Source organism: Lampetra fluviatilis, chromosome 69 (assembly GCF_964198595.1).
Source record: "Lampetra fluviatilis chromosome 69, kcLamFluv1.1, whole genome shotgun sequence".
Taxonomy (NCBI): domain Eukaryota; kingdom Metazoa; phylum Chordata; class Hyperoartia; order Petromyzontiformes; family Petromyzontidae; genus Lampetra; species Lampetra fluviatilis.
Window position 1 is genome coordinate 5119790 of NC_136343.1, and position 14293 is coordinate 5134082.

At 48.3% G+C, this 14293-nt stretch overlaps 1 protein-coding gene and 1 long non-coding RNA gene across 3 annotated transcripts in view; both read right to left on the reverse strand.

Annotated features, from left to right (window-relative positions):
- Window positions 1-942: 942 nt before the first annotated feature.
- Window positions 943-3781, reverse strand: LOC144952648 (uncharacterized). 2 transcript variants are annotated; one of them, XR_013640664.1, is made up of 2 exons: window positions 3546-3781; window positions 943-1941 (listed from the first exon to the last, which is right to left on the reverse strand). It is a non-coding gene; the product is annotated as an uncharacterized LOC144952648 (long non-coding RNA). The 2 variants fall into 2 exon arrangements; XR_013640663.1 differs by having other exon boundaries at window positions 3707-3753.
- Window positions 3782-6615: 2834 nt separating this feature from the next.
- RNPS1 (RNA binding protein with serine rich domain 1) overlaps window positions 6616-14293 on the reverse strand; it is an 8058-nt gene continuing 380 nt past the window's right edge. Inside the window, exons 2-5 of the mRNA XM_078883159.1 lie at window positions 12185-12463; window positions 8907-9060; window positions 7537-7689; window positions 6616-6837 (exon numbers count right to left, since the gene is read on the reverse strand). Coding sequence (XP_078739285.1) covers window positions 6740-6837; window positions 7537-7689; window positions 8907-9060; window positions 12185-12463 — 684 coding nt within the window. The 3' untranslated portion in view covers window positions 6616-6739. The remainder of the gene's footprint in view (window positions 6838-7536; window positions 7690-8906; window positions 9061-12184; window positions 12464-14293) is intronic.

The window sequence follows — 14293 nt, forward strand, 5'->3', positions numbered from 1 at the left end:
TAGTTCATAGGCTATTGTTAATTAGTTTATTGATTATTATTAAATCGTTTATAGATTATTGTTAATTAGTTTATTGATTATTATTAATTAGTTCATAGGCTATTGTTAATTAGTTTATTGATTATTATTAAATCGTTTATAGATTATTGTTAATTAGTTTATTGATTATTATTAATTAGTTCATAGGCTATTGTTAATTAGTTTATTGATTATTATTAAATCGTTTATAGATTATTGTTAATTAGTTTATTGATTATTATTAATTAGTTCATAGGCTATTGTTAATTAGTTTATTGATTATTATTAAATCGTTTATAGATTATTGTTAATTAGTTTATTGATTATTATTAATTAGTTCATAGGCTATTGTTAATTAGTTTATTGATTATTATTAAATCGTTTATAGATTATTGTTAATTAGATTATTGATTATTTAGTTTTAGATTATTATTAAATAATTCATAGATTATTGTTAATTAGTTTATAGATTATTAATTAGTTTATTGAGTATTATTAATTAGTTTATAGATGATTGTTAATTCGTTTATTGAGTATTATTAATTAGTTTATAGATTATTGTTAATTAGTTTATAGATTATTGTTAATTAGTTTATAGATTATTGTTAATTAGTTTATAGATTAGTATTAAATAGTTTATTGAGTTTTATTAAATAGTTTATAGATTAGTATTAAATAGTTTATTGATTATTATTAATTAGTTTACAGATTATTATTAAATAGTTTATTGATTATTGTGAATTAGTTTATAGGCTATTGTTAATTAGTTTACAGATTATTATTAAATAGTTTATTGATTAATATTAAATCGTTTATAGATTATTGTTAATTAGTTTATTGAGTATTATTAAATTGTTTATTGATTATTAATTAGTTGTATAGATTCGTATTAAATAGTTTATATATGATTATTAAATATTTACGGATTATTAAATAGTTTATTGATTATTAAATCACTTATAGATTATTATTAAATAGTTTATTGATTATTAAATAGTTTATAGATTAATATTAATTAGTGTATAGATGATTGTTAATTAGTTTATTGATTATTAAATAGTTTATTGATTATGAAATCGCTTATAGATTATTATTAAATAGTTTATTGATTATTAAACAGTTTATAGATTATTAGTAAATAGTTTATGATTATTAAATAGTTCATAGATGATAAACTGTTATTAAATAGCTGCGATTATTGATTAGTAGTATTAAATAGTTTATTAGATTAAATATAATTATTATTAAATAGTTAATAGATTATTATGAAAGAGTTTATAGATGACAATTACTTCATGATTATTAAAGAGTTGAGAGATTATTAAATAGTTAATAGATTATTAAATAGCTTAGAGTATTATTATTTTACGCTAATAAATTTTAACGATGCGAATTTAGTTACATTTATCACCGCTGCTGCTGCTGCTGCTCCTACGTTACCGATAACAATGGTAACAATGGTAACAAGGATAACAATGAAATAATAACAATAACAAGGGTAACAATGAAATGATAACAAGGGTAACAATGAAATGATAACAATGATAACAATGGTAACAAGGTTCACAATGAAATGATAACAATGGTAACAATGAAATAATACTGGTAACAATGATAACAATGGTAATTATAACAAGGGTAACAATGAAATCATAACAATGGTAACAAGGGTAACGAGGGTAACAATTAAATGATAACAATAGTAACAAGTCACAATGAAATTATAACAATGATAACAAGGGTAACAATGAAATGATAACAATGGTAACGATTAAATGATAACAAGGGTAACGATTGAATGATAACAAGGGTAACAATTGAATGATAGCAAGGGTAACAATTGAATGATAACAATGGTAACAAGGGTAACGTCGTAACACAATTGATGTTGAGTCGCTCCGATTCTTGGGACTGCCGGTGTCTCTGTGGGGGGAGATAGATAGATAGATCGTTTATTGTCATTGTCACCAGTACAACGAAATTGAAAATGCTCACCAGTCAGGGCATCATTCATAAATTTAAATTAAATAAAACAAGAAAATAAAAATAAAATTAAATGAAAGATAATCAATTTATACTATATATAAAAACAGCCCAAGTATACCCACATACCCACATAAGGTTACATTTTGTCATTGCACATCTCTATTTCACAGTCAATTGAAAAATACTATTACTTAATAATGAATTAGCATTATTGAGTGTGGTGATCGCTGTAGGATAAAAGCTCTGTTTGAATCTGTTTGTCCTTGTTTTGACTGATCTGAATCGTCTGCCTGATGGCAACAGCTCAAACAGTGAGTGTCCAGGGTGAGAAGAGTCCTTTATAATGTTCTGTGCTTTTTTGATGCAACGTGAAGGATGAGAGAGACAGACAGAGAGACACAGAGACAGAGAGAGACACAGAGACAGAGAGAGACACAGAGACAGAGAGAGACAATAAAGATATAAGAGAGAGATAAGAGATGTACTTCTTCTTGGTTCTTTCGGTTAAAGTCATCACGTAGAAGGGAAATAATAAAATAATAAAAATAAAACATAATAAAATACAATTCTCACAAAGGGAAATAATAAAATAATAAAACATTATAAAATACTATTCTCACAAAGGGAAATAATAAAATAATAAAAATAAAACATTATAAAATACTATTCTCACAAAGGGAGATAATAAAATAATAAAAATAAAACATAATAAAATACAATTCTCACAAAGGGAAATAATAAAATAATAAAACATGATAAAATACAATTCTCACAAAGGGAAATAATATATTAATAAAAATAAACCATATTAAAATGCAATTCTCACAAAGGGAAATAATAAAATAATAAAAATAAAACATAATTAAATAATTCTCACGACGTTTCGGCCACAACGCAAGCAGCCGTCCTCAGGTGAAGAACAGGTCTGTCGGAAAGACAGCGTCTGAATGACTGAGTGACTGAGTGAGTGACTGGGTGAGTGACTGAGTGAGTGTCTGAGTGACTGACTGAGTGACTGACTGAGTGAGTGTCTGAGTGACTGATTGAGTGACTGACTGACTGAGTGTCTGAGTGAGTCTGATGGTGTTTCATTCAGACGCTGTCTTTCCGACAGACCTGTTCTTCACCTGAGGACGGCTGCTTGCGTTGTGGCCGAAACGTCGTGAGAATTGTATTTTATTGTTTCATTTTTATTATTTTATTATTTCCCTTCTACGTGACTTTATGCTATTTTTTTTTATTTTATTATTTCCCTTTGTGAGAATTGTATTTTATTAAGTTTTATTTTTATTATTTTATTATTTCCCTTCTACGTGATGACTTTACCGAAAGAACCAAGAAGATGAATCCCTGCAGTCACGAAAGAAGCTTTCAATCGAAAGAGATATACTCTTTGTTTTTTTTATCTAAAGTCACGTAGTAAAACAAATAAATGATTGTATCAAGTGCTGTGAAGACGGAAGCTTGTGTTGCCTCCGAAATAAACGTCGAGATTTAATTGAGTAAAATTTTAATTCATTTTTTCACCCGGGTGACCTTACCGGAAAAAAAACACACCAGAGTACGTGCAGTCACGAAAATACTTCATATCTAGAAGATAAGAGAGAGTTAGCATTAGAGTTAACAACGAGATAAGAGACTTAAAAGAGAGAGAGATAAGAGAGCAATAAGGGAGATAAAAAATAATAGATAATTAACGTACGCGTCGTAGGCCTCGCGTGGGGAAGCAATCACCACCACCACCCCCTAGTGCGCATGCGCGGGGAAACAACCGAGGTTCCGGTGCCAGATGAGAGGGATTCTTTCCCTCCAGATCCCCAAGGTTTTTTTTAATAATGGAACTCGTCACGGCCTCGTTCGCTGGAGCGGAGGGAGGGGTGGGGAGGGTGGGAGGGTGGGTGGAAGGGTGGGGGAGGGTGGGAGGGGAGGGTGGGAGGGGAGGGTGGGAGGGTGGGTGGAAGGGTGGGGGAGGGTGGGAGGGGAGGGTGGGAGGGTGGGTGGAAGGGTGGGGGAGGGTGGGAGGGGAGGGTGGGAGGGTGGGTGGAAGGGTGGGGGAGGGTGGGAGGGGAGGGTGGGAGGGTGGGTGGAAGGGTGGGGGGAGGGTGGGAGGGGAGGGTGGGAGGGGAGGGTGGAAGGGTGGGGGAGGGTGGGGGGGGTGGATGGGGGGGAGGGGGAAGGGTGGATGGGGGGAGGGGGGTGGGGAGGGGGAAGGGTGGGAGGGGGGTGGATGGGGGGGAGGGGGGAGGGTGGGAGGGTGGAAGGGTGGGAGGGTGATTGATTGTATGAGTGTATGAGTGAGTGTATGAGTGTGAGTGTATGTGTGAGTGTATGAGTGTGAGTGTATGAGTGTATGAGCGAGTGAGTGTATGTGTGAGTGATTGTATGATTGTTTGAGTGTATGAGTGAGTGTATGAGCGAGTGAGTGTATGAGTGTATGAGTGATTGAGTGTGTATGAGCGAGTGAGTGATTGTATGTGTATGAGGGAGTGAGTGTATGAGTGAGCTCCTCCGGCAGGCAAGGCTGCGTTGGCTGGGTCATGTAGCCCGCATGCCCAGCCACCGCATGCCTAAACAGCTTTTGTTCGGCCGGATCGAGGGGGCTAAACGGGCGCGGCATGGGCTAGAGAAGAGATGGAGTGATGTGGTACAGGAGGACGTGGAGCTGAGTGGACTTGCCGATGACTGGTACCAGCGGTGTCAAGATCGGCCTCAGTGGAGGAGGCTCGTGAAGGACGCTACTGGGCAGTTGGAGGCAGTCGCCCTCCAACAACAACGGAGGGCGGAGGAGCGACGCTCACAACAACGAGCGGAGCGCCGGGTGGCTAAAGCACAGCAAGTTGGCACAGTAGGGGGCACAGGTGGTGGATCAGCCAGTCATCTCGGTCATCTCGGTCAGTCGACCCGTGGCACCTGGGTCTGCCCCGTGACCTCCTGCCAGCGGGCGTTCGACACTTCACGTGGCCTCAAGGTGCACTTGGCCTGGCACAAGCGTCGTGGTGACGTCACCGCCACTTAGTGGCGAATGCCGGTTGTTGTGAGTGTATGAGTGTGTGTATGAGTGAGTGTATGATTGATTGTATGAGTGAACGAGTGTATGAGTGAGTGAGTGTATGAGTGAATGTATGAGCAAGTGATTGTATGAGTGATTGTTTGAGTGAGTGTATGAGTGTATGAGTGATTGAGTGAGTGAACGCATGTACAACACAGCGCGCTTCAAAAACACGTCAACACTTCACGTGGGACTATCGTTTTTAATGGAAAAAGAACGGGTAACACCGCTACATGACAGATGTACGCTTATTAGTTTCGAAAGGTCAAAGGGTCAATCATCTTCACTTGTTCGCCACCGTAGTTTAGAATCCTCTACACGTGGCCTCCGGATGCGGCTCATCTCTTGTGGTGTCGTTGCAAACTCGCACAAGTGTGTGTACGTGTTTGTGAGTACGTGTGAGTGTGAGTGTGTGTAAGTGTGAGTGTGTATGAGTGTGTGTTTGTGTAAGTGTGTGCGAGTACGTGTGTATGAGTGTGTGTGTGTGTGTGAGTACGTGTGTTTGTGAGTACGTACGAGTGTGTGTGAGTGTGTATGAGTGTGTGTGAGTGTGTGTGAGTGTGTGTGAGTACGTGTTTGTGAGTACGTGTTTGTGTGTATGAGTGTGTGTGAGTGTGTGTGAGTGTGTGTGAGTACGTGTTTGTGAGTACGTGTGTGAGTGTGTATGAGTGTGAGTGTGTGTGAGTGTGTATGAGTGTGAGTGTGTGTGAGTGTGTATGAGTGTGAGTGTGTGTGAGTATTTGTGAGTGTGTGTGAGTGTGTGTGAGTGTGTGTATGTGTGTGTGTGAGTGTGTGTATGTGTGAGTGTGTGTGTATGTGTTTGTGTGTGTGTGAGAGTGTGTGTGTGAGTGTGTGTGAGTGTGTATGAGTGTGTGTGTGTGTGAGTGTTTGTGAGTACGTGTTTGTGAGTACGTGTGTGTGTGTTTGTGAGTACGTGTTTGTGAGTACGTGTGTGTGTGTTTGTGAGTACGTGTGTGTGTATGAGTGTGTGTGAGTGTGTGTGTGTTTGTGAGTACGTGTGTGAGTGTGTATGAGTGTGTGTGTGTGTGTGTTTGTGAGTACGTGTGTGTGTGTTTATGAGTATGTGTGTGTGTGTGTGTTTGTGAGTACGTGTGTGTATGAGTGTGTGTGAGTGTGTTTGTGAGTACGTGTGTGTATGAGTGTGTGTGTGTGTGTTTGTGAGTACGTGTGTGTATGAGTGTGTGTGAGTGTGTTTGTGAGTACGTGTGTGTATGAGTGTGTGTGTGTGTGTTTGTGAGTACGTGTGTGTATGAGTGTGTGTGTGTGTGTTTGTGAGTACGTGTGTGTGTGAGTGTGTATGAGTGTTTGTGAGTATGTGTGTGTGTGAGTGTGTATGAGTGTTTGTGAGTATGTGTGTGTGTTTGTGAGTACGTGTTTATGAGTATGTGTGTGTGTGAGTGTGTGTGAGTACGTGTGTGTATGAGTGTTTGTGAGTATGTGTGTGTGTTTGTGAGTACGTGTTTATGAGTATGTGTGTGTGTGAGTGTGTGTGTGTACGTGTCTGTGTGTGTGTGTCTGTGTGTCTGTGTGTGTGTGTGTCTGTGTGACTGTGTGTACGAGTGTACACGTGTGTGTGTGTCTGTGCGTGTGTGTCTGTGTGACTGTGTGTGTACACGTGTGTGTGTGTGTGTACGTGTGTACGTGTGTGCGTGTGTGCGAGTGTGACTATCGTGAGGAGCTGGAGGAGTGTCTCCGCCGTGCTGGGGAGCGAGAGCGGCGACGCGGAGGGGGGGAGCGGCGACGTGGGGAGCGGGACCTGGAACACACACACACACACACGTGTTACACACATGTTACACACGTGTTACACACACACGTGTTACACACACACACACACACGTGTTACACACACACGTGTTACACACACACGTGTTACACACGTGTTACACACGTGTTACACACACACACATTACACACGTGTTACACACACACACGTTACACACGTGTCACACACACACACACGTGTTACACACACACACACACGTGTTACACACGTGTTACACACGTGTTACACACACACACACGTGTTACACACGTGTTACACACGTGTTACACACACACACACGTGTTACACACGTGTTACACACACACACGTGTTACACACGTGTTACACACACACGTGTTACACACACACATGTTACACACGTGTCACACACACACATACACAGTGTTACACACGTGTTACACACGTGTTACACACACACACGTGTTACACACACACACATGCACATACACACAGTGTTAGACACACACACGTGTTACACACGTGTTACACACACACACTACACACACACACTACACACACACACTACACACACACACTACACACACTACACCACACACACACGTCACACACACACTGCTACACAGTGCTACACACACACACTGCTACACACACACTACACTACACACACACACTACACACACACACGTCACTGCTACACCCACCTGCGTCGAGGCCTGGCTGCGGGGTGGCGAGCGTCTCCACGCGAGGGGGGGCAGCATGGGGGGGGGCCGGCGTGGGGGTGGAGGGGGGGGGCTGGGACGCCGGGGCGGGGGCCGCGGGCGGGGGGCCAACACGGCCGTGGCCGTCACCTCCTGGCCGTCAATCTGACCTGGGGGGCAGAGGGGGGGGAGGGGGAGAGGGGTGGGGGAGGGGCAGAGAGTGAGGAGGGGGGGCAGAGGAGGAGGGGGCGGGGGGGGACAGAGAAAGGGGAGGAGCCAGAGAAAGGGGAGGAGCCAGAGAAAGGGGAGGAGCCAGAGAAAGGGGAGGAACCAGAGAAAGTGGGGAGAGGCCAGAGATAGGGGAGGAGCCAGAGAAAGGGGAGGAGCCAGAGAAAGGGGAGGAGCCAGAGAAAGGGGAGGAACCAGAGAAAGTGGGGAGAGGCCAGAGATAGGGGAGGAGCCAGAGAAAGGGGAGGAGCCAGAGAAAGTGGGGAGAGGCCAGAGATAGGGGAGGAGCCAGAGAAAGGGGAGGAGCCAGAGAAAGTGGGGAGAGGCCAGAGATAGGGGAGGAGCCAGAGAAAGGGGAGGAGCCAGAGAAAGGGGAGGAACCAGAGAAAGGGGGGAGAGGCCAGAGATAGGGGAGGAGCCAGAGAAAGGGGAGGAGCCAGAGAAAGGGGAGGAGCCAGAGAAAGGGGGGAGGGGCCAGGGGAGAGGGGCCAAAGGGGAGGGGCCAGGGAGAGGGGGGAAGGGCCAGGGAAAAAGGGGAGGAGTCAGAGAAAGGGGAGGAGCCAGAGAAAGGGGGGAGGAGCCAGAGAAAGGGGAGGGGTTAGAGAGGGGGGAGTCAGAGAAAGGGGAGGAGCCAGAGAAAGGGGGGAGGAGCCAGAGAAAGGGGGGAGGAGCCAGAGAGAGGGGGGAGGGGCCAGAGAGATGGGGGAGGGGCCAGAGAGAGGGGGGAGGGGCCAGGGAGAGGGGCAGATGCAAAGGGAGTGACCAAAGGTCGCAAACGGGTACCCGATACTACTCTATGGGAACCTCATTTGCCAGTAAAAATATGATAATTGGTTTTTTTTACCCTTCTATCTGGCAACAAAACTGACACCTTTTTTACGAGGAGTCATGATTGCATAGACCGCAATACCTGCGGTCATAATGCAAACAAAAAGACACAACTCTGACAATGTATGTGCACTGTCCTTGAAGTTGATTGGTCCACACCCGAGACGGCTTTCCTTAAGAGCCCATTCTCACATGGTGTTGGACCAGATGGCGCCAAAAGGCGCACAAAATCATCGGGTAGGGTACGGGTACCCGATACCCGTACCCTACCCGATACCCGGCATCTTTACGTGTTGCGTGTGTGTGCGTCAATGTCTCTGTCTCTCCGTACCTCCGTCCATGTGGCGGATGGCTTTCTCAGCCTCCAGCGCCTCGCCAAACTCCACGTAAGCGTAGCCCTTGCCCAGGTGCGGGTGCAGGCGGTCCGATGGCATCTCCACCATCTTCACCTTGCCGTAGGCAGAGAAGATCTCCACCATGTGATCCTGGCCAACACCATCATCAACATCATCAACACCGTCATCATCAACAGCAGCATCATCATCAACAGCGTCATCAACACCATCATCATCATCTCCACCATCTTCACCTTGCCGTAGGCAGAGAAGATCTCCACCATGTGATCCTGGCCAACACCACCATCATCATCATCGTCATCAACATCATCGTCATCATCAACAGCACCATCATCAACAGCGTCATCATCAACGTTATCATCATCGTCATCATCGTCGTCATCAACAGCATCGTCGTCATCAACAGCATCATCAACATCATCGTCATCAACACAGTCATCAACATCATCATCGTCATCATCATCATCAACAGCATCGTCATCATCATCAACACCGTCATCACCATCATCATCAACAGCATCATCATCATCAACAGCATCATCATCATCACCATCATCATCATCAACAGCATCATCGTCATCAACACCATCATCTTCAACATCATCATCGTCATCATCATCATCAACAGCATCGTCATCATCATCAACAGCATCGTCATCATCATCAACACCGTCATCACCATCATCATCAACAGCATCATCATCATCAACAGCATCATCATCATCAACACCGTCATCATCATCACCAGCATCATCGTCATCAACACCATCATCTTCAACATCATCTCCACCATCTTGACCTTGCCGTAGGCAGAAAAGATCTCCACCATGTGATCCTGTCCAACATCATCATCATCATCGTCATCATCATCGTCATCAACAGCATCGTCATCAACACCGTCATCATCATCGTCATCATCATCGTCATCAACATCATCATCGTCATCAACAGCATCATCATCATCATCGTCATCAACAGCATCATCATCGTCATCATCATCATCATCATCGTCGTCATCAACAGCATCATCATCGTCATCAACAGCATCATCATCGTCATCGTCATCAACAGCATCATCATCGTCATCAACAGCATCATCATCGTCATCATCATCATCGTCGTCATCAACATCATCATCATCGTCATCAACAGCATCATCATCGTCATCAACAGCATCATCATCGTCATCATCATCGTCATCAACAGCATCGTCATCATCGTCATCAACACCGTCATCATCATCGTCATCATCATCGTCATCAACAGCATCATCATCAGCAACAGCATCGTCATCGTCATCGTCATCATCATCGTCATCAACAGCATCGTCATCATCGTCATCAACACAGTCATCATCATCGTCATCAACAGCATCATCATCATCAACAGCATCATCATCGTCATCATCGTCATCAACCCCATCATCATCAACAGCATCATCATCATCATCGTAGTCAACAGCATCATCATCGTCATCATCATCAACAGCATCATCATCAATACCATCATCATCGTCATCAACATCATTGTCATCAACATCATCATCATCTCTCCCCGTGTGTCTCTCTCCCTCGCCGTGTCTCTCCCCGTGTGTCTCTCTCTCTCCCCGTGTCTCTCCCCGTGTCTCTCTCTCCCCGTGTGTCTCTCTCCCTCGCCGTGTCTCTCCTCCCGTGTCTCTCTCCCCGTCTGTGTCTCTCTCTCGCCGTATCTCTCTCTCTCCCCGTCTGTGTCTCTGTCCCCGCATCTCTCTCCCCCCCCCCATCTCTCTCCCCCCCCCCGTGTCTCTCTCCCCGTGTCTCTCTCCCCGTGTCCCTGTCTTTCTCTCTCTCCCCGTGTCTCTCTCCCTCGCCGTGTCTCTCTCCCCGTGTCTCTCTCTCCCCGTGTCTCCCCGCGTCTCTCTCTCCCCATGTCTCTCTCCCTCGCCGTGTCTCTCTCCCCGTGTCTCTCTCCCTCGCCGTGTCTCTCTCTCCCCGTGTCTCTCCTCCCGTGTCTCTCCTCCCGTGTCTCTCCTCCCGTGTCTCTCCTCCCGTGTCTCTCCTCCCGTGTCTCTCCTCCCGTGTCTCTCCTCCCGTGTCTCTCCTCCCGTGTCTCTCTCCCCGTGTCCCTCTCCCCGTGTCCCTCTCCCCGTGTCTCTCTCCCCGTCTCCCTCTCCCTGTGTCTCTCTCCCCGTGTCTCTCTCCCCGTTTCTCTCCCCGTGTCTCTCTCCCCGTGTCTCTCTCCCCGTGTCTCTCCTCCCGTGTCTCTCCTCCCGTGTCTCTCCTCCCGTGTCTCTCTCCCCGTGTCTCTCTGCCCGTGTCCCTGTCTTTCTCTCTCTCCCCGTGTCTCTCTCCCTCGCCGTGTCTCTCTCCCCGTGTCTCTCTCTCCCCGTGTCTCCCCGCGTCTCTCTCTCCCCATGTCTCTCTCCCTCGCCGTGTCTCTCTCCCCGTGTCTCTCTCCCTCGCCGTGTCTCTCCTCCCGTGTCTCTCCTCCCGTGTCTCTCCTCCCGTGTCTCTCCTCCCGTGTCTCTCTCCCCGTGTCCCTCTCCCCGTCTCCCTCTCCCTGTGTCTCTCTCCCCGTGTCTCTCTCCCCGTGTCTCTCCCCGTGTCTCTCTCCCCGTGTCTCTCTCCCCGTGTCTCTCCTCCCGTGTCTCTCCTCCCGTGTCTCTCTCCCCGTGTCCCTCTCCCCGTGTCTCTCTCCCCGTCTCCCTCTCCCTGTGTCTCTCTCCCCGTGTCTCTCTCCCCGTGTCTCTCTCCGTGTTTCTCTCCCCGCGTCTCTCTCCCCGTGTCTCTCCTCCCGTGTCTCTCTCCCCGTGTCTCTCTCTCCTCGTGTCTCCCCGCGTCTCCCCGTGTGTCTCTCTCCCTCGCCGTGTCTCTCTCCCTCCCCGTATCTCTCTCCCCGTGTCTCTCTCCCCGTGTCTCTCTCTCCCCGTGTTTCTCTCTCCCCGTGTCTCCCCGCGTCTCTCTCTCCCCGTGCCCCTCTCCCCGTGCCCCCCTCTGACCCCGTGTCTTTCCCGTGTCTCTCTCTCCCCGCGCCCGTGTCTCTCCCCGTGTCTCCCCGCCCCGCGCCCGTGTCTCTCCCCGTGTCTCCCCGCGTCTCTCTCTCCCCGCGTCTCTCTCTCCCCGTGTCCCTCTCCCCGTGTCCCTCTCCCCGTGCCCCCCTCTGACCCCGTGTCTTCCCGTGTCTCTCTCTCCCCGCGCCCGTGTCTCTCCCCGTGTCTCCCCGCGTCTCTCTCTCCCCGCCCGTCTCTCCCCGTGTCTCCTCGCCCCGCGCCCACCTTGCTGACGTTGCGAGTCAGCCTCCCCACGTGGACCTTGGTCGGCTTCGGCGTTGGACTGCGCTTGCGTCTCTCCCTCTCCCTCTCGCGCTCCCGTTCCCGCTCCCTCTCCCGTTCCCTGTCCCTCTCCCGCACCCTCTCCCCTGCTCCGCCCTTCTCCTTGGCACCCTTCTTCGGAGACGCGGACCTGGGGAGACAAAGGTGGACGTGGGGGGGGGGGGTGAAAGAGAGGCGAGGGTTACCGACGCGGCGAGCGACACGGAGGCTGGGAGATGTTGACTACCTCGCCTGGTACGCAGGAGGTCGTGGGTTCCATCCCAGACCCTGGGAGATGTTGACTACCTCGCCTGGTCTGCAGGAGGTCGTGGGTTCGATCCCGGACCCTGGGAGATGTTGACTACCTCGCCTGGTCTACAGGTCGTGGGTTCGATCCCAGACCCTGGGAGAAGTTGACTACCTCGCCTGGTCTGCAGGAGGTCGTGGGTTCGATCCCAGACCCTGGGAGAAGTTGACTACCTCGCCTGGTCTGCAGGAGGTCGTGGGTTCGATCCCAGACCCTGATGAGATGTTGACTACCTCGCCTGGTATACAGGAGGTCCATAGGTTCCATCCCGGACCCTGGCAATGCCTACTGCTGCTGTACATTTGAAGTCTCTCTCCCTGCGATGAGATGCAGACTACCTGGGTTTGAATGGGGTCCTAGAAGGACACCCACCACCGGAGTGGAATGGCAGGTGCATCTTACAGATGACAAGCCGATGATCAGAGGGCAGATCAGCTCCACGGTAGGTCCTGTCCTGGTGTCAAGGACATGGGCCCGCATCCACTGGTCCATCACTACGTAGTCCAGCAGATGTTCTTGCTTGGACCCGGCGTGCATCCACGATGTTGTGTGGATGCGCCGATGCCGGAACAGCGTGTTGGTAATTACAAGCCCATGGGCTGCACAGAAATCTAGCAGCCTCCTACCGTTGTTATTGAGCTGATCTGGCCCATGCCTTCCAATCACTCCAGACCAGGTGCCAGCATCATGACCAACTCGGGCATGGAAGTCATCCAACAAGATGACTCTGTCCCGAGGGGCCACTTTAGCCAGCGCCTGTGACAGGTGGTCATTTTCGAAGGCATCCGACTCACCCTCTCTCACTCACCCACACTCACTCACCTTCTCTCACTCTCAACACTCACCCTCTCACCACTAACCCTCTCACCACTCACCCTCTCACCACTCACCCTCTCTCTCTCACACCACTCACCCTCTCTCTCTCACACCACTCACCCTCTCTCTCACCACTCACTCACTCTCTCTCCCTCACACTCTCCCTCTCACCACTCACCCTCTCATCTATAACCATCTGTCACCACCACTCACCCTCTCTCCCTCTCACCACCCCCCCTCACACTCACCCTCACTCTCTCTCACCACTCACTCACTCTCTCTCCCTCACCCTCTCACCACTCACCCTCTCATCTATAACCATCTGTCACCACTCACCCTCTCTCCCTCTCACCCCCCCCCCCTCACCACTCACCCTCACTCTCTCTCACCACTCACTCACCCTCTCTCTCACCACTAACCCTCTCACCACTCACCCTCTCACCACTCACCCTCTCACCACTCACCCTCTCTCACCACTCACCCTCTCTCACCACTCACCCTCTCTCTCACCACTCACCCTCTCTCTCACCACTCACCCTCTCACCACTCTCCCTCACCACTCTCCCTCACCACTCACCCCTCTCCCCACTCACCCTCTCCCCCTCACCACTCACCCTCTCTCACTCTCTCTCCTCACCCTCTCTCTCACCACTCACCCTCTCCTCACCCTCTCTCACCCTCTCTCACCACTCACCCTCTCCCCACTCACCCTCCCCACTCACCCTCTTCTCTCTCCCCACTCACCCCTCTCTCACTCTCTCTCCTCACCCTCTCCCCCCTCACCACTCACCCTCTCTCACCCCCCCCCTCACCCTCCCCACACACAAGAGACATACAACAACAACAACAAGGTCACTCACCCTCTCTCCCTCCCCACTCACCCTCTCTCTCACCCTCTCACCACCCCCCCTCACCACTCACCCTCTCTCACTCTCTCTCCTCACCCCCCT